This window comes from Gopherus evgoodei, chromosome 5 (genome assembly GCF_007399415.2).
Source record: "Gopherus evgoodei ecotype Sinaloan lineage chromosome 5, rGopEvg1_v1.p, whole genome shotgun sequence".
Taxonomy (NCBI): domain Eukaryota; kingdom Metazoa; phylum Chordata; order Testudines; family Testudinidae; genus Gopherus; species Gopherus evgoodei.
The window spans coordinates 6,286,329-6,306,044 of record NC_044326.1 but is presented as its reverse complement, the minus strand read 5'-3'; the positions used below and the strand labels follow the sequence as shown (position 1 = coordinate 6,306,044).

Sequence of the window (19,716 nt, the reverse complement as noted above, 5' to 3'; positions counted from 1 at the left end):
CAAGTGGCCAGCTTTTGGAAGGGTATTGGGAAGTCCAGGATCTAGGTGGTTGGACTCAGCCCTGCATAGACTCATAGACTCTAGGACTGGAAAGGACCTCGAGAGGTCATCGAGTCCAGTCCCCTGCCCTCATGGCAGGACCAAATACTGTCTAGACCATCCCTGATAGACATTTATCTAACCTACTCTTAAATATCTCCAGAGATGGAGATTCCACAACCTCCCTAGGCAATTTATTCCAGTGTTTAACCACCCTAACAGTTAGGAACTTTTCCTAATGTCCAACCTAAATCTCCCTTGCTGCAGTTTAAGCCATTGCTTCTTGTTCTGTCATTAGAGGCTAAGGTGAACAAGTTTTCTCCCTCCTCCTGATGACACCCTTTTAGATACCTGAAAACTGCTATCATGTCCCCTCTCAGTCTTCTCTTTTTCAAACTAAATAAACCCAATTCTTTCAGCCTTCCTTCATAGGTCATGTTCTTAAGACCTTTAATCATTCTTGTTGCTCTTCTATGGACCCTCTTCAATTTCTCCACATCTTTCTTGAAATGCGGTGCCCAGAACTGGACACAATACTCCAGCTGAGGCCTGACCAGCGCAGAGTAAAGTGGAAGAATGACTTCTCGTGTCTTGTTTACAACACATCTGTTAATGCATCCCAGAATCACGTTTGCTTTTTTTGCAACAGTATTACACTGTTGACTCATATTTAGCTTGTGGTGCACTATGACCCCTAGATCTCTTTCTGCCATACTCCTTCCTAGACAGTCTCTTCCCATTCTGTATGTGTGAAACTGATTGTTCCTTCCTAAGTGGAGCACTTTGCATTTGTCTTTATTGAACTTCATCCAGTTTACCTCAGACCATTTCTCCAATTTGTCCAGATCATTTTGAATTTTGACCCTGTCCTCCAGAGCAGTTGCAATCCCTCCCAGTTTGGTATCGTCCGCAAACTTAATAAGCGTACTTTCTATGCCAACATCTAAGTCGTTGATGAAGATATTGAACAGAGCCGGTCCCAAAACAGACCCCTGCGGAACCCCACTTGTTATACCTTTCCAGCAGGATTGGGAGCCATTAATAACTACTCTCTGAGTACGGTTATCCAGCCAGTTATGCACCCACCTTAGAGTAGCCCCATCTAAATTGTATTTGCCCAGTTTATCAATAAGGATATCATGCGAGACCGTATCAAATGTCTTACTAAAGTCTAGGTATACCACATCCACCGCTTCTCCCTTATCCACAAGACTCATTATCCTATCAAAGAAAACTATCAGATTGGTTTGACACGATTTGTTCTTTACAAATCCATGCTGGCTGTTCCCTGTCACCTTACCACCTTCCAAGTGTTTGCAGATGATTTCTTTAATTACTTGCTCCATTATCTTCCCTGGCACAGAAGTTAAACTAACTGGTCTGTAGTTTCCTGGGTTGTTTGTTTTTATTTCCCTTTTTATGGATGGGCACTATATTTGTCCTTTTCCAGTCTTCTGGAATCTCCCCCGTCTCCCATGACCTTCCAAAGATAATAGCTAGAGGCTCAGATACCTCCTCTATTAACTCCTTGAGTATTCTAGGATGCATTTCATCAGGCCCTGGTGAGTTGCAGGCATCTAACTTTTCTAAGTGATTTTTTACTTGCTCTTTTTTTATTTTATCTCCTAAACCTACCCCCTTCCCATAAGCATTCACTATGTTAGACATTCCTTCAGATTTCTCAGTGAAGACCGAAACAAAGAAGTCATTAAGCATCTCTGCCATTTCCAAGTTTCCTGTTACTGTTTTTCCCTCCTCACTGAGCAGTGGGCCTACCCTGTCCTTGGTCTTCCTCTTGCTTCTAATGTATTGATAAAAAGTCTTCTTGTTTCCCTTTATTCCCATAGCTAGTTTGAGCTCATTTTGTGCCTTTGTCTCTCTAATCTTGGCCCTGCATTCCTGTGTTATTTGCCTATATTCATCCTTTGTAATCTGATCTAGTTTCCATTTTTTATATGACTCCTTTTTATTTTATAGGTCATGCAAGATCTCGTGGTTAAGCCAAGGTGGTCTTTTGCCACATTTTCTATCTTTCCTACCCAGCGAAATAGCTTGCTTTTTGGCCCTTAATAGTGTCCCTTTGAAAAACTGCCGACTGTCCTATGTTGTTTTTCCCTTCAGTCTTGATTCCCATGCATAATGTAGTGTAGACCCTGGAGCTCCAGGTTGGGACCAAGAGTTCAATAATTCCTAACCTGGGGTTACAAACGAGTGTAGATGTAACAAACCCAAGGTCTGCTACCTTGAGTTCTACTAACCCAGGGTTTACAATGCAGTGTAGACATACTCGCAGAGTGTTTTGCCAGGAATTTTGGGTAGGTACCCAGAAAACAATGCAACGAGTGTGTACAAACACAGGTCAGAATGGCTCCTGAAAAAAAGAGAGGCCGTCAAGGCACTTTGGTATTACAAATAATAAATAATAATAATGTGTCGGTGTTATTCATGCCAAAACAGCCCCCCAGTTGTATCACCAGCAGTCCAGTTCTCTATACATAGACTAGGGGCCTGGTTCTGATCTCACATCAAGGTGACTTCAGTAAATCAACTCCCTATTCTTGCTGGTGTGAGAGAGATTAGCATCGAAACCAAGGCAAGGGATTATCGGGGCTGTAAGAGGAAGGGCAGAGTGATGGGGTGATGTTGTGAGGAAACTGAAATCAAATCCATAGACTGACTTTGATAAACAAGCTTCTGCTTCCATGCTATCAGCATCCATAGCTGCAGCACCCCCTGGCTTGAAGTGGTTTCCTTCATATACAGGGTTCAATGGCTCTCGGCACCCCCACAAATTGTTCCAGCAACCTTATCGGCAACCTACTGACAATTCGGTCAGGACTGGATTCCAGCTGTCATCCAAGATGTGATGGGAGCTGTCAGCAGTCTGGCCAGCAATGTTTCCATTGGCCCAGATCTCTTCTCTTAACAGAAATCTCTCGTGTTAATGAGCTGTAATTCCTCCTTATAAAGAAGAGCTATGAACGTTTGTCATGTCAGAGCTACCCCTCCGGCACTGCCCGTTAGCTAACAGCAGCTGTCTCTGTGCTGGGTGAGGAAAGATGACTTTTTTAATAACCAGAATGCTCCACCCATGTTAATATTCTAGCACTGTTTGCACTGCAGTAACTGATGGGAAGTTTCTGTTTTTATGTTAATCCTCTCCTTACGGGAGCTGGGTGGCAGCTCTCAAATTTTTGTTGTGCTGGGACTGCAGCCAGGGGCCGTTGGTATTGTCCCCATTACATCTTTCTCAGCCCTTGTCAGAGTCATTGTGCCATGGCTTTTCCCTTGCATTGATGGCAGTGTGGTCCAGTAGTTAAGGACCTGGCTCTTGAGGAACTCGGGTTCTAATCCTGCCTCTGCTACTAAATCGCTATGTGACCTGGGGCAAGTCACTTCACCCTCGGCCCTTCTACTTCCTTTCTCACACCTTTTATTGGTCTTCTCCCTTTTGACCGCAAACCCATTGGGGCAGGCACTAGATTCACAGATTCCTGGGCCAGAAGGGGACATTGTCATCCTCTCGTCTGACCTCCTGTCTAACACAGGCCAGAGACCTGCCCACAGTAATTGCTAGGGCAGAGCTTTTAGGAAAACATCCAGGCTTCATTTAAAATTGGCCCTTGACAGAGAATCTACCATGATCCTTGGTAAAGTGTTTCAAAGGTTACTTCCTCTCACTGTTAAAAAGTTGTCTTATCTGCAGACTGAATTTGTCTGGCTTCACGTTCCAGCCATTGGCTTGTGTTCTGCCTTCTCAGCCAGATGGATGAGCCCATTGATAAAAAGGGACCGACTGGGGTCGAGGCAGCCATCGGCTCTAGGTTCCCATTCAGACATGACCAAAACTCTGGCAGACTGTCTGCTCACTGGAGTCTCCAACACATCTATCCATGGCTCAGAGATCCCTGAGATACTAAGATGGGAACAAATGCACTAGCTAAGTAGCTGCAAGTGGAACAAAAATTGGGGTATTTCCAGCTATGCCTTATTAGTAAAAAGCAGAAATCTGCCTGTATCCACTAGGCAGGTTTGCTCAAACATTTCCCACTGTTGGCTACCATCGGTTCATTTCTACAGGTGTAAGCACCAGCAGAAGGATTCATCCAGAGATTTGAAGGGACAGTTGTGATACCCTAATCCAATGTCCTGTATTAACACAAGCTATAGGACTTCCCTGAATTATTTGCTGCTTCAAGTCCAATAGCGATGGATGAACTAGAGCGGCTTCTGCAGGAACACAACCCATCTGCATTTAGAGGGTTCTGGTGGAAAGGTTTTTTCAGGGGTTAATTACCCAGAGTGTTAAAAATGTAAGCCACAGGGCTAGTCTAAATTGGTCTAGCTTCAACTCCCAGCCAGCTCCAAGCAAGACTCAGCCCCAGCTAATCAAACAGTAGAACTCAGATACTTGCCGATAGATTTGTTATCCCTGCCTCACAGATGGGGAAACTGAGACACCAAGTAGATAAAATCACTTGTCTAATATCATGCAGCTAGTGTGTGGCAGCGCTGGGCCTGGCACGCACGTCTCCTGAGTCCCAGTGCCTTCCCCCTTAGACCAGGGTGCTTGCTGCTGGTTGAGGAGCTATGTTTCCGTGCGTCTTCCATTCTCTTGTCGCAGTCTGTGCTTGAATCAGACAAGAGGACGATAAACCTAGACGCTGAGCACAATGAGTCCTTAATTCAGCATGTCCTCTCCCCCGCCTCCCCAGGAGACCCTGTTCACCAGCAGGAGTTTAGCAACAACAACAAAAAATGCCACTGAGCTTTATGTGTGCCTGTGGGGCCAAACATCTGTCTTCTCCCACTGAAACCTTGTGTGCCGATAAAAGTAAAATCAGCTTTGATTGTACACTTCACTCCATCACCCCTTTCAGCATTCGCAGCTGCAAGTGTTTTTAGGCGGCAGTATTTAACGAAGCCGCCACTCCTCCCGCCCCACTTGTATTCTGTTAGGGGCCCACCGCTGTGCGCAGTGATGGAAGTTGCAGACTGATGCAGCAGGCTGGATGTCTCACTCTCCTGCCCAGCTACCGAACACGTTTTTTCCCATGACCTTTCCTGTCTCAAAACACGGCTGTGTCTGCTCTTCACGAGGTACCATGGGCCTACCCTCCCATGGGCCTGGTATTTAAGGAGACAGGCTGCCGCACCACAATTGGTGCCAGTGTCAGTTCTGAGCTTGCCAATGGTACCGCTTTAGTTGGCATGATGGAAACACCAAGTTTTCAGTCTTCTCTGTGGTCAGTTCCGATATAGTAGAAAAGTTTATCTCTAAATGACTTAGCCCAGTGGGTCTCAAATTCTGGGAGGGGAGCAGGTTGCAACCTTGGTTTAATGAGGTAACAGGGCTGGTGTTAGACCTGCTGGGGGCTGGGGCTGAAGACAAACAGCTGAGCCCAGCTGCCCAGGGCCGAAGCCAAAGCCTGACGGCTTCAGTCCTGGGAGGCAGGGCTCAGATTACAGCCTCCGCCTGCCTAAAGTTAAAGCCTTCAAGCTTCGCCTTTGCCCTCTCCAGCCCGGACAGAGCAGCTCTGTCTTGGTTCCCTCTTCCTGGGGTCACGTACTAATTTTTTTTGTCAGAAGGGGGGGGTCTCAGAGCAATGATGTTTGTGAGACCGTGCCTGCCTGGCGACTGCGGGACGTCACCGAGGGGGTCTTTGGGGGTAGAGAGGCTATGTATAGGCAGTGTATGGGGGGTGGACCTGGGATGCTGCTAACAGAAACTGGGACCAGGCTGAGCAATCATGGCAACTCATTTGTTCATATACGTAGCCAAGTTTGCACCCAGCCAGGCCCTGGCTTATAGAGCACCAGGTAAAAGGCCACATTGCCTGCCACGCTGCACAGCATTATTCAAAGGAAGGGGAGCCAGTCATAAAAAACAACAACCCATCTCAGGTCCTTGCTCCCCATCTCTCCCCTCCACCCCACCCCCCATCTGCTGCCTTTCATGTTGTTTGGTAGTTAATGAGGGTTAACATCTTTCCATCATTGGTCTCTAGACTAAGATTTCAGCCCCTGCCTTCACAGCTTGAACGGGAATAGGCTTTTCATTCCAAGCCCCTGGCCCTGATGGACATACAGTCTAAAGCAACCATTAGGGACAGTCCTGCAGCTGCTTGGGTGGTCTACTCAGGAGCTGTGTTCCTAAAACCCCTTTGCTTCTCCTTAACCAGAAATCCCCTTGGCGCTCTCATGCACTCTACTAAAATCATTGCTGATACATGCTATGGCGAAAGTTTCCAGCCGTGCTTCCGAGGCTTGGGATCTGGGAACATTGCCACAAGCCAAAGGAACTCAAAATGCCCAGGGCCCTCTCACAGGAAGTCACAAAAGCTACACTGCAGAAAGTAGGTTGCCTATGGGGGCGCTATTCTCAAGGCGGTAGATTGCTGCTGTAGTTGCGTGGCAGTGACTAATCAGCCTAACCATGTCCGGTTATTAACGCTCCTAAAGCAAACTGGGTGCGAGGACATTGGGTGGGTTAATCTTGGCTACATTCCAGGGTACGCAATTTCATCCTACTGCCCACATTTTCCCCTGCACTTTCAATCCGTTAACCCAGTAGTTCTCAACCGGGTGTCTGTGGCCCCATCAGGGGGTGGGAGGAGGCTGCGAGCCATTTCAGGGGGTTCATGAGCCCTGAGAACCTCCCCCCCACCCCCACTTCTTGGGGCTAAAGTCAAGAGCATCAAGCCCCAGTGCCCTGCAGGGCAGAAGTCCTGAGCCCAGGCACGCCACAGCCGTAAAGCCTCAAGGTGCCCCTGCCCCTCCAGTGACTGAAGCCCAGATTTGCCCCACCCCCCACTGGGCCCTGGGAGTTTTTTAGCATGTTAGGAGAGAGCCTCAGAAAGCAAAATGTTGCAAACCTCCACGTTAAGCTCTTCTTCTCTGTCCTAAATGGTGCAGGACCCCTGTGTGCTTTTAAACCTCTGTCCTGGGCCAATCCAAAGGTGGTGCTGGTTCGGGAGGGAGGGCTAGCGAGGAGAAACATTGATTTGCCTGAGTGTCTATTAACATTCTGAGGGTGCACAAATGTTTTCAATTAATACGCTCAGTGACCCTCTGGCTAATGTAGCCCCCTACCGTTACACCCTCTTCCTGTCGCATTGAGCCCAGGAACTTGGGTTAGCAGCTTTTAGGCGTGATGGTCTCACGGCCCTGTGCCCTTCCTGGTCAGGCTCACCTGGCTCTGCCCTTGATGGGGCCACTAGGTGCTACCGTAATGCACAGCCTTCTTGTCAACCTCAGGAGAGAGACCTGTTCCTGACAGCAACTCGGGCTAGTGCTTGATGAGCCTGTTCCTCCATCCCAAACACTGGCACCCACAGCCCAAAACCAACCCACCATTGGCAGCTCTCACACAAGGAGCCTGGCCAGCTCAGGGGAGGCATGTCAGACTGGGCACGCTCATGGGCTCAGAGGTGAAATAAAGAGGAGCGAAGGATCAGGAAAATGCATGTGTGCTTTATTCATGTACATGTTTGAATACTGATGCTTATAGAAGTTTAGTTTACAGATTATATCCCCGGCGTATACGCTAACATCAGCCATTCAAGGCCCCCTTCCTCCCCCATGAGTGCACACACACAGTCTCTTAGCATCACCTGCCCTCACTCATTTTATTGCAGAGATTATTCCGTCCCGCAGAAACGGCTTCCTCACCAATAGAGTTGGTGGTTTGGTGATTGGGTTACAAAGGTGTAAGGAATTCCCAAACCGCTCCGGCAATGGCCCATCAGAAAACGCCAGCTCAGTAACGCCACAGAATTTTGCTTTATTAAAAGATACGTAGCTTTGTGCTTATGAAAGTCTGTGGGGTATGGATTGGGCTGGTTCAGCCCCTTTCCAGTGCAAGCAGATATGCTAAGGGCCCTGGTTAGTGGAGCGGATTGAAAAGCGTAATCATTTTGATAGTTTAAATTTTTCCCAACATTTTGGCCCATGGCAAAAAGGGACACCACCCTTCCCCCCGCCCCAACACCAAACTAAAGTGATTATATTTTCTCATTTGGGTATAAGAACTGATAAAAAAAAATTCATTAAAAATTTCAACATTTGCAATTTCTTTTTTAATCAAGTTCAAATGCTGATGGGAAAAAAGGATGAAATGTTCATATAAAATTTTTATCCCATTTTGTGGAGGGAGAGGGAAGAGATATGGATGTGTGTGTGTGAGAGAGAGAGAGAAAGTTGGCTTAAACTCTTGTGTTAAACCTTCCCACAACATCTTCTCCACCTGGCCATTGCTTAGCCTCCACAAGCTTTGACTTTTTAAATTGAGTGAAGCACTCCCAGTCCTATAGGTGTAGGATACCTACTAGGCTCCCAGCCAGAGCTCTGCTGACTTCGTCCAGCACAGCCAACAAACTGCACAACCGTATGAGCATTTCATCCAGGCATCAAATTGCATCCACGTCCACTGCAGTTCTGTGACCCCTTTTGTAGGCTAACCCAGCCCATACGTGCCAATGTTTGGAATCCATAAAACATGAGGCTTTCACGAGGGGAAGAAAATTATGGTGACACATTTGCCACCATTGAACTGCATTGGCCTTGCAGCGCTTGCAAGGGTGGCGTGGGGAAAACAATAACTAGTTGGCGTACAAGAACTAGGGCCGTTGTGCCTGCAGCAGAACCACCGTGGCTGAGGTGTGAAACATGATAGCTTGCTTTTCAAGCCCTGGTTTTGAAGGAACAATTGAGCACAGTCTTCTGGAGGCTGAGAATGGGCACCAGCTGACCCCTCTGCTGCTCAAAAAAAAAGGTGGCATTAAGCAGGGGTACACAAGACAGCTGATGCCAGTTCCCTCAGCCAATTTATACCAGCTGAGGGACTCCCCCCTTAATTATAGCTCATTCTGCCCTGCCCAGCGTGTGATGACTAAACGTCTCCACACTGACGTTAGGGGACGGCTGGAATGACGTTTCCTATTGCTGGCTGAAGGAAAAAAAATAACCATCCTCATTTACTTAGAACACAGGTAGCTAAGGAAATGGGAACCCGGCATTTGAAAAGCCCCAGGGATGTGAACGGGACAATGGGGTAAGGTCCCAGAAGGTGGCCATTTTAATGACCCTTCTAACCAGTAACGAGGCGTGATCACATGGCTCAGCACAAGAAGGTTGGCATGGCAGCCAGCAGCTCAGGCTATTATGGTCAGAACTGCAGAAAATGTCCACAGCTATTTAAAGGTAAAGAGCATAGCACATATAGGACTCTTATGAGGTAGCTTCCTGGTACACAGGTAAGCTCCTTGTCTTGCTGTCACTGGGGTCAGCGTTCAAATCCTGCCACTGCTGTGCCAGCTGTGGTCATGCTGTGCATAGCACAGCGGTTAGTCATGTCATTTAACGCACTATTAGCCGGCTCGCCCATGCATAGGGTGCTACCAGGATCTATATAGTCTAGGCTAGTGTACACTAACCCCATCCTGCTGAAAATGTACCATGCGCTGTGGCCATTGTCTGCTGTTCACCATTGCGCTCTTCCCGGCTGGCTGCATGACACCAAGCAGAGGATATGTCTGTGTCCAGCTTTGTTGTTTCACATGTAAACCTGGTGTCCCTGCCCATAAGCCCTGAGTTTATGAAGATCTCTGGGACAGCTGAGACCTCTGTAAAACCAGGCCAGTGAGATGTTACTGTGCTAAGGTGCCCCTACAGGAGTCCGGCTTTGGCCATTGCAACCCAGGTGGGGGGGGGGGGGGGCGGGGGGACATAACAGGGTTTTGGTTACGCTAGGCTCAGAACGCCAGAGTAAATATTAACTGGTCATATTTCACGCTGGACTAAGGGCCTGGGAATGTGTTTCTCTTCCGTTGCAATTTTCCTTTACAATTTAAGCACTCGAGCTAAGAAATCAACTTCTGAGGGGACTGGGAGAGGAGGGCAATGGGCTGCAGCCAAACCCCTATCCCAGGCCTTGTGCTTGCAGCACTCCATTGGGTGGTGCTCGTGATCCCCAGCTGCCACTGCTGGGCCCTGTCAAAATCCTTCCGACAAATCCACGTGGCAGGAGATGGCAGCTGGTGGCGCTGGAGACGTGTGATCCAAGGAATGTGCTTCTGAAACCCACCGGCCCAAAGTGCGTGAGGCCCTCAAGAAAGGCTCCTCCGTGGGGCAGCCAGGCAGAGTATTTAATGAGGGGGCAATTCACCCACTTCTCTATGGGCCTGATACAGCACAGAGACCCCCCCACGGATGTCAACAGGAGTTAGGGGCTCACTCACCACCTCAGGATCATACAATCTATCTCCACAGTAAGGAGGGGTGGCCATGCAAGCTCAGACCCATGGGCCATATAGCCCAGCAGCCCAGCCCCCGATGCACCAATAGAAGACGGTGCAATAAATCCTGCACGCAGCAAGTATAGAGAACACTTCTTCCCAGATCTCATTATTTAGAGATTGACTTAGCCAGCCCAACGAGGGCGACGCTATTTAACAATGTGAATCAGAGCAAGCCCTGCCCTGCTACATTTAGTACCTGGATTGTTTCATATGGCAGCTGGGTTTTTGAGTATCCCCCCGTGGTCATTCGTGTGGGTGAGTTTGTTTGTTGCTAGGTCTTCGCCGAACCTTTTCCAGCCCATCTTTCATTTCTGTGACTAACGAGATACCAAGTAAACCACTGAACATCATTTGTGTCACTAAGGTTGTCTACACTGCAGTAAAACACTCACACCTGGCTGATTCGGGCTCAGGCTGTAGGGCTATAAAATTGTAGTGTAGACATCAGGGCTCATGGGGTCCCAGACCCCAGACATCTACACAGTAACTGTATAACCCCAACGGCCTGATTCTGCTGACCCGGGCCAGCTGCGGCTGTTTGATGCAGTGTAGACACAACCTTTAAGACCAAACAACTCGCCTGTCACGTGAGCATGAGTCAAGTGACACGAACATGCCTGGAGGCTTACACATACTAAGAGATTATAAAAAGACTAGCGTTGTGTGGGACAATATATCCTGCTCTCACCTCACACTTGGATGTGACAAAAACTACCCTAAAGACTTGACAGGGCCAGTGAAGAATGTTCCGGGATCAGAAGGGGATGCCACCATGAATTGCCAAAGCCGGCAAAAAAAAAAAAAAATGGAACATGCGTGTTTCTTCCTGAAGAGCAGTAACACATGAACACAGTTTTCTACAGAAGAGGGGAAAGGGTCAGGGTTCAGCTGGGAGTTACACGCCAGTTACACAGGATGCTGTCAGACATGTCGAAAAACCAGCTAGGTCAGGGACCGCATGACCCTGGCTCTGCTTTACCCTGCAGAGACGCCTGCTGGCTTCTTTGGACAAAGGCAACACCTTGCTGACAAAGTGGAAGATGGCCTTAGTCTGAGCCAGGGAGGGGGTTCTGTTGGGCCTGCCGCAGCTCAGGTCACTGTGTAGAAAGTTGCATGGCCTATTGTCAGACCCACCATGTCCCCGTAGACCAGCGTTTCACGAAACCTTCCCGAAGCTCATCCATCAAGAGTCTTTCCTGACTCGGCTGTCTCGGGAGAGCTCAGGGCCTCTGAATCTCTGGTTTCTTGTGCTGGGCTCTATGAAGGAACCTGTCTGTGGCTCTGCACCGCCATGGACACACTACAGGGCGATGGAGACGGGAAGCGAGCCAAGGCGCAGGAAGAGTGACCAGGAGTGAGCTGGTGAGACGCCTTCGATTTTACAAAATAAAATATGTTGGCTGGGGAGGGAGCAGCGCATTTCCACATACAGCCCCGCCCTCCCCCAATGAGTGCTTTTTAAAAAAAACAAAAAACAAAGAAAGAGACGCGCATAGAGTCACCGCCTGCTGCGTGCTTGCTCTGTTTCACATCGCAAGCAGGAGTGGTGCAGCAAGAGCCATGGAAACCCACATCAGCAGCCACTCCGCAGCACGGGAGACTGACGCCAAGCCAGACGTTTCAGATGCCAGTTGGGTGGAGCCCCTTAGGAGCGGCTCCTCTCCAGATCCCTGCAAAGAGAATGGAGACAGTGCTGAGGGTTAATCCCATATTTATCCTCCCGCTCCTGGAAAAGACAGAAGCCGAGGGCATTGCATGACATTTAACTGGGTTGCGGGCGATGGGTGTGAGGGTAAGGGCGGCTGGAGGCCGGTTATGAAGCATTGGCCTGAATTCTGGTATCAAGCTGGCACTGTTGAAGTCGATAGTTACACAGTGGTGAGGACGGAAGTGGCTCTCATCAGCGTCTAAAGAGGCCTTTCAGAATCAGAGCTCAGGATGACCATTAACAGGGCCAGCGGTGGAGCAGAATGTCCTGACCCTGACTTCACTTTGGGCTGAGAGCAGATAACACAAGACCAAAGGACTGGAGGCTCCTGGGTCATCAAGTCCAGTCTCCTGCTCTCACAGGCCACCCTCTCATGCCACCCCCTTCCTAAACTTACCATGCCCTAGCTTCAAACTAGATGGGTCGTTTGCACACACCCCCCCCTGCCCGTTCCTACTGGAGGCTGTCCCAGAGCCTCACTCATCTGATGGTTAGAAACCGGCTTATAATTGCCAGCCTCTGTGTATTCCTGGCCAGTTGATGTATTTGTTCTAGAGCCAACATTGCCCTTTAGCTGAAGTTGTTCTTTTCCCTCCCTGATGTTTACCCCTCGTATGTATTTATAGATAGATCTCCTGTCAGCCTTTGCTTTGCTAGGCCATAAACAAGCTCAGCTCTTTTAGGCTCCTGTCATACAATGGGTTCTCCAGTCCCCGATCACCCTATTAGTGCCTCTCAATACCTGGCCCGTTTGGATTCATCTTTCTTGAACATGGCGACCAGAACTGCACCCAGTTGTCCAGATAAAGTCTTACCAGTGTCTCAGACAATGGAATTAATCCTTCCCTGTCTCTGCTGGAAATACCTTACCTAATAACATCACTCCCCCTGCTCATCAGGTGCATCCATAGTACAGAGTGACCTCAATGATCTAAGGTCCAGTTCCTTCCCTGGTGTTGGGTGGGAGAGTGACTCCATGGTGAAACAGCAGTTTGCTGGAACGTTTCCTCTCCCCACTGGTGCTATATGCAGGTGTGTGCGGTGCCCTTGTAACCCACACACCTGCTGGGTGTGGTGCTCTGTCCTATCTCGTGGCACTGAGACCACTTAGGGAGAGACATTAATGAGCCTTCTCTACAGCCTTGGCCACTAAGCTCCAAAGGTCCCAGGTTGGGTCCCATCTGCCGACAACCAGGGTCTGTTGGTAAAACACCCAGACTTTTGGGGCACATCCCATGGTTCACAACCCCTCAGGCTCTCTCAGTGCAGCTCACACCACACCTCTGGGCAGAGCCACCTCTCCATGTATTAAGGGAAGGGAAGAGAGGGGAGGGGGTTGGAGGCCTTTTTTGCTACTTCTCTGTAATCAGCTTAGTGTTTCCTGTCCCCCAAAATGCTGTTCCCAGGAGCATGAACGCAGCAGGGCAAGCCCAGTGTTGAGCAGAGAGGCGGAAGCTGAACAAAGCATGCCAACTGAGGCTGTTATGGACGCCGGCTCTGCAAAATAGTCAACGACACTCACAGAGGACAAACACTTTTCGTGCTTTGTTTTAGGCCTGGTCTACTCTTAAAGGTTATATTGGCAGAGCTCCCAGTCAGCGGTGTGTGAAAACAAAACAATGTCCTGAGTGACACAGTGATGCCAGCAAATCCCCCAGCGTGGCTGCAGTTACTCCCGTGGAAGAGAAGAATGTCTTTCGCTGTAACTAATGTCACTGGGGGAGGCGGTGCCCCTGCACAGGCCAAAAAGACCTTCTGTCAGCATGTGCCGTGGCTGCAGTCAGGGTCTGGCCTACGCTCCACAATGTGGATGCGGCCTTAGAAGTGGGAGTGGGGAGCAGATGAGGTAGGAGGAGTTTAAACTATATAGCCTGAGTTGCTTAGGGACAAAGAATGACTTGGCGTTCGTGGCACCAGACTGGGACCCAGGAGAGCTAGGTGGTAATCCGGGGGGTGTCATTGATGTCAGTTGGTGTTAGGTAGGGGTGAAAGTAAAGGCAAAGACTTACTGGTATGGGGCTGGCTCTGCCCCCGCCCATAAGGGGTGGGGCCTCAAGACGATGGGGCAGGGCTGGGGTCAGCATCCCCCAGCCAGCCCTTCCACATTACCTGGCCTATGCTGCCCGGGGCTCCAGCAGCAATTTAAAGGGCCCAGGGCAGATGCTCCTTTTGCGCACACACCCCCGTTGGATGCATCCAACGAAGTGGGTATTCACCCACGAAAGCTCATGCTCCGATACATCTGTTAGTCTATAAGGTGCCACAGGACTCTTTGCTGCATTGACTATGACTGTCAGACATAGAGGCTCTACTCAGCATAATAATAAAATACAATTAAAAATTTAACAATATTTTTCTTGTGTCTAGAACTTTTCAGTTGAGGATCTCAAAGTGCTTAATGAACATTAATTAATTGTCGACATCCCTGTGATAGAGCAATGTTAATCCCATTTTACAAGTGGGGAAACTGAGGCACGGGGTGATTCAGTGACTTGCCTGAGGTCACACAGCAAGCCCACAGCCGGGCCAGGAATAGAACCCAGGAGTCCCGATTCCCAAGCCTCTGCTGCTGGCAATACTATTAACATCACTTATTCCTATCATGACATATAGACACACTGGGCACTTAGCAGGTGAAAAGCTCCCCACAAGAGGAGAAGAGTGAGGACAGAATGGCCTGATGGTTAGAACTGGGTTTATTAAAAGAACTTATGAAGGAGTGGGGCTTGGGAAAGGCCTGAAGGAGAAGGATGCGGTGTGGCAGGGGGGTCTGGGAGTCTCAGGTGATGGAGACACCAGACAAGTGGCAGGGGCTGAGCATAGAGGTTGCAGAGGGCAGCAGAAGGAGGGAGCTGAGGTCCAGGAAGCTGAGGAGGAGGGTGAATTTTCTGCGAGCGCCAGCGCAAAGGCTCCATGAGCTCCTCGATCTACCCCTACCTTGGTGGGCTGGAGTTGCTCAAAGATGTTCCCTCTGAGGGTGGCGGCGGCTCTGTTGGCGTTTCGCTCCTGCTTGTACATCTGCGTCGTCGGGGGCACGGACGGGGCCAGTGCCGCGTTCAGGTACGTCCCGTTGCCGAAGGCCAGGATGGCGTTTTCTTGGCGACAGGGGGAAGAGCGCTCAGAGCAAAGCTCTCGAGGAAAGTGTTAACGTTCCCTCCCAAGCTCTCCCGCAGCCCCCAGGACAGGCTGGGCACGGACCAGCCATCGCCTCCCACTGCCTCTCCTGCCAGCCCTGCCTTCCTGCACAGCGCTGCCCTGTCTGCCCATGTGCCCTGCCTCCACTAGCGGGCGGGCGGGAGCAGCTGGGGGGCGGGGAAAGCAGGCCAGCGGAGGCAGAGCTTGCCAGCAGGGTGTGGGGTACAAAGCCACTGAAGGCAGAAGTTGCTGCCTGACCTCGCTGCCCCAGTGGCCAGAAACTCTGCCCCCTCCACGTGGAGTGCGCCTAGGGGCTCCCGCTGAGCAGAGATAGGGATTGCCCCACACACACTCAGCACAGCGTTCTGTCCCCCTCGAGGCGGGCTGGGCCAAGCACACAGGTTTGAGGAGCCCGCTGTGGTCTTGGTTCTTTTCGCTCAGGCAGTAGCGGCTCACACTCACGCTTAAATCCAGAGGCCTCAGGTTCGGTCCCTGCTGCCAGCACCTCACCTGGGGCCAACCATTACACCTGCCAGATCCCCAGAGGCACCGAGCACAGGACAGGGAGCCAGGACCCCTGAGTTTTAATCCCCCAGCTCCCCCAGGGGAGCCACTTACCCACACTGAGCCTCAGCTTCCCCACCCCATAAAAACGGAGACGACTCTCCTGGGCGGTGGCGAGAGGCGGAATTCAGTCAGGTTTGTAAAGCCCTTTAGAAAGGCTAGGCATCGTCTCCCTGAGTCCATGGGAGTGCGAAAGTTTGGCAGCCATTTCCACTGCCCCACACAGCCACGTCCTGTGGGCAGTCTGTGGATGGGGAGCACCCAGCAGGTGGGGTTCCCCTTGGCTTTTCCCCAGGCGGAGTCATCTACAGAAGTCAGCAACATGCTGGTACCCTGGAATTCCCCACCCGCTGACCCCAGTGCATTAGACTCATCGATTTAGCCAGGAGTTAGGCTCTTAAATGCCTTTGAGGATCTGGGCCTAAGTGACTCCAGGAGGGGCTGAGCGGAGGGAATCGGGCCCTGGGTGCTCACCCAAGAGCAATACTGGATAGGGCATAAAATCAACATGGAAACTTCCCTCTTGCCCAGGCAGAGCAACGGAGGCCAAGCAGCAAGGGAATCACTCATAGCAGAAGATATGCAGTAACATCACGGCATAATGCATTTACAGCAGCGGTTATCCTAGTGGACAATGGAGGTGCTGGCCTTCACGGAGTCTTGAAGGCTCAGGCTTTGTATGGGAGCAGCTCACATGGGCCACTCAGCCTGGCAGCCAGCTGCAGACTCTCTCCTGCAAGACGAGGTCCAGGATTCCCTCTTAAACATGCAGCATGCCACCCCCTGCCATCAGCCGTCTGCACACTGCCCGATGATGCTCCGCTGCTTCACAGCCCAGCAGCTGCCTCTTCGCAGGTCCTGAAGAGAAGCCATCACACAGGTGATGTGTTCATTATCTGAGCGCAGGATGGCTGTGGTTTCACTGCAGAGTAAGGCCAATGGGAAGGTCTGGCTGAGAGAGGAGAATCACGCAGCCCTCTCCAGCCACAGTAATAGCAGCGCAGGAAAATGCTGGCAAAGTTAGTTTCTCTTGGCACAAGTGTTCCCCCTTGTCGGGTTTTCTCAAGCGTGACAGTCCCAGGTCCTTGCCGGGAGCACGTGTCGTCTCAGAACACTGATGGATTCTGACATCTTCAGCACTTGTCATCTTTTCCAGGGGTATAAAGATGTTTCTAGCCAGTCTACATAACTCAGGTTGCCTCATCTCAGCCTTCACCTTCTCCTAGCTCTTTCAAGGGCTAGGACATCCATTTTATGCAGCAGTCCAGCCCTCAGTGTCTGGTTCCCCTCCTGCCCTTTGATGGCTTTGTCTATTTAGGGCAATGGCTGGGCCCTGATCTCAGCTGGGACATCTCGGTGCTCCTGGAACACTCATGAGGGCCAAATTCTGCCTTGTCTAGCATGGATGGGCCAGAGGTGAGAGGGCACTGGGACCCCCTCCGACTCATGGGGCAGCTGTAATTTGTCTGGGTAGCGCAAGGGTGAAGGCTAGCCGTGTCAAGCACAGCATTGCTAGCCTGTAGGGGACATGTCTGGGTGAGGGCAGGTGCAGGCAATGCTCTAACCACTCCACCTACCACCCGCAGGTGCAGAGCTGGTGGCAGGACCTCCTTTCACATGGCCTTTCCTTCCCCACTGCGAGAGGCCCCCAGGAGCCCCCCAGCCCTGCAGTGGACTTGCCCCGTCTGCTACTTACGGAGACAGAGGTTGTCGGTGAAGAGGTGCAGAAAGCTCTCGCATTCCTCCTGACGGTTGCCGCTGGCGTTGCAGGTGCACCACGGCGCTATGCTGGCAGTCGAATTGTCGATGTAGTTAGGTGTGATGGGACTACCTGCCAAGAAGGACGGAGCAGGGTCGCTGTTACTGGAGGAACCGGCTGAGAACCAAAACCACTTGGCTCCCCAGAGCAAACCTTCCCCCAGCTCAGCCACGTTCCGGTGGGTTCCACACTGCTGCCCTTACATTTGCCAGGACCTCTTTCCTTTGCAGTTGACCTGCTAAGAAGTGACGCCATGGGGAACCCTGCTTCTCTCCTGGCCAAGTTTCCAGGTTGATTCTGCTCTGTTCACATACCCAGCACACCCCGTGGTTAGAGAGACCAGGGTGCTGCATTCAGCTAGTGACCCACTTTGCTCCCTTTGCTACAACACTGCTTGTTGTGTAGCCCGGGGGTATGCAGCAATCCACACAGACAGGGCATGGCTCCAGTAAGGGAGGATTAAGACTGAATGGCTCCAAAGGCTCTAAAAGTTCAGGATATGCCCAAAGCATTTCCCTAGCCCACTTCCTAGGCTCCAGCAGCAGGCAGCTGGCTTTTCCAGACTGACCCATGCTGTGCTCAGAGCTCCTGTCTCAGGCTTGAGCCAAAGCTCTCTGAAGCCAGTGAAGTGTGGAGAAAGGTGGTTTACAGCGGTGGCTGTGACGTGATTGGCAGACAGGATCTGCCTGGTGACCTGGGGCTGCCAATCCATGGACATTCAGGACCTGGGAACATGGAGGTGTGGGACTGCTGTTCCAAAAATGTGCTGTAAATGCTATGTTTGCCCTTGTTCTTGATATCACATATTGTACACTACATGGAGCATGGGCAGGTACCTCTCTGGTGGTGAGGAATAAGGAGTGACACCTTTTCAGCCATTAGGATCAAACCTGCCATTTGCTTTTTCTGCTGACTCACGTAAGTGACTTGTTACCCATTAGCCTTGCACAGCCAGCACAGTGATGGGAGAGCGAGCTGGAGTCTCATCCGGCGCATGGCTCATCATCATCCTCACCAGGATTGTCAGAGGAGCTCTGATTGCAGAATCTCTGTTGTCAGTGAGGATGCAAGAGGCGGAAGGGACATGGAGCGTGCTTATTAGATCTGAGGGGCTAGCAATGGTCCAGAACAGGAGGTGAAAGAGAAGAGGAGAATCAACAACTGAAGGGCACAGCCTCATACCTATGATTCCTGTGTATGCCAGCAGACAGGCAGCGTAGTTCTCCCTCCTGCAGCCAGTAGCAGACTGCGGGGAAGGCTGGCAGTTAAACTGAAACTCCGCATAGCGGGACCTGCATGGGACAGAGAGTGCAAAGGGAGATGTCAACACTACTTAACTTGCTGCATTTACTGCACTTTCATATAACTAGGCCCACTGATATACTCGCTGACTTATGTCCTGAACTACCTACAGTGAATAACTAAGAACATAAGAACGGCCATACTGGTCAGGAATGGTCCATCTAGCCCAGTATTCTGTCTTCTGACAGTGGCCAATGCCAAATACTTCAGAGGGAATGAACAGAAGAGGGCAATTATCGAGTGATCCAGCTCCAGTCACCGAGTCCCAGCTTCTGGCAGTCAGGGGCTAGGGACACCCAGAGCACGAAGTTTCCTCCCTGACCATCTGGACTAATAGCCGTTGATGGACCCATCCTCCAGGAACTTCTTTAATTCTCTTTTTAACCCAGTTATAGTTTTGGCCTTCACAACATCCCCTGGCAACAAGTTCCAAGATGGACTGTGCATCACATGAAGAAATACTTCCTTTTCTTTGTTTTAAACCTACTGCCTATTAATTTCATTGGGTGACCCAAGGTTCTTGTGTTATGTGAAGGGGTAAATAACACTTCCTTATTAACTTTCTCTACGCCATTCATGATTGCATTGAACTCTATCATATCCCCCCTGAATCATCTCTTTTCTAAGATGAACAGTCCCAGTTTTTTTAAATCTCGCCTCATATGGTAGCGGTTCCATGCCCCTAATCATTTGTGTTGTCTTTCTCTATTCTTCATCCAGTTCTAACAGTTCAGTGGTTTGAGCATTGAGGGATAGCTCAGTGGTTTGAGCATTGGCCTGCTAAACCCAGGGTTGTGAGTTTAATCCTTGAGGGGGATCTAGGGCAAAAATCAGTACTTGGTCCTGCTAGGACAGTACTGGTCCCGGGACAGAGACTTCCCCTCTCCCCCAGCTGTTCACATTTCTCCACT

General features: G+C 50.4%; 2 protein-coding genes across 3 annotated transcripts in view; one reads left to right on the top strand and one right to left on the bottom strand.

The window, feature by feature from the left end:
• Positions 1-19,716, top strand: part of ATRN (attractin) — a 381,873-nt gene that overhangs the window by 254,540 nt on the left and 107,617 nt on the right. The window lies entirely within an intron of this gene.
• Positions 7,500-19,716, bottom strand: part of GFRA4 (GDNF family receptor alpha 4) — a 138,953-nt gene continuing 126,736 nt past the window's right edge. Inside the window, exons 5-8 of the mRNA XM_030564555.1 lie at positions 18,686-18,795; positions 17,441-17,575; positions 14,983-15,140; positions 7,500-12,007 (exon numbers count right to left, since the gene is read on the bottom strand). Of these exons, the coding sequence (XP_030420415.1) occupies positions 11,864-12,007; positions 14,983-15,140; positions 17,441-17,575; positions 18,686-18,795 (547 nt within the window). The 3' untranslated portion in view covers positions 7,500-11,863. The remainder of the gene's footprint in view (positions 12,008-14,982; positions 15,141-17,440; positions 17,576-18,685; positions 18,796-19,716) is intronic.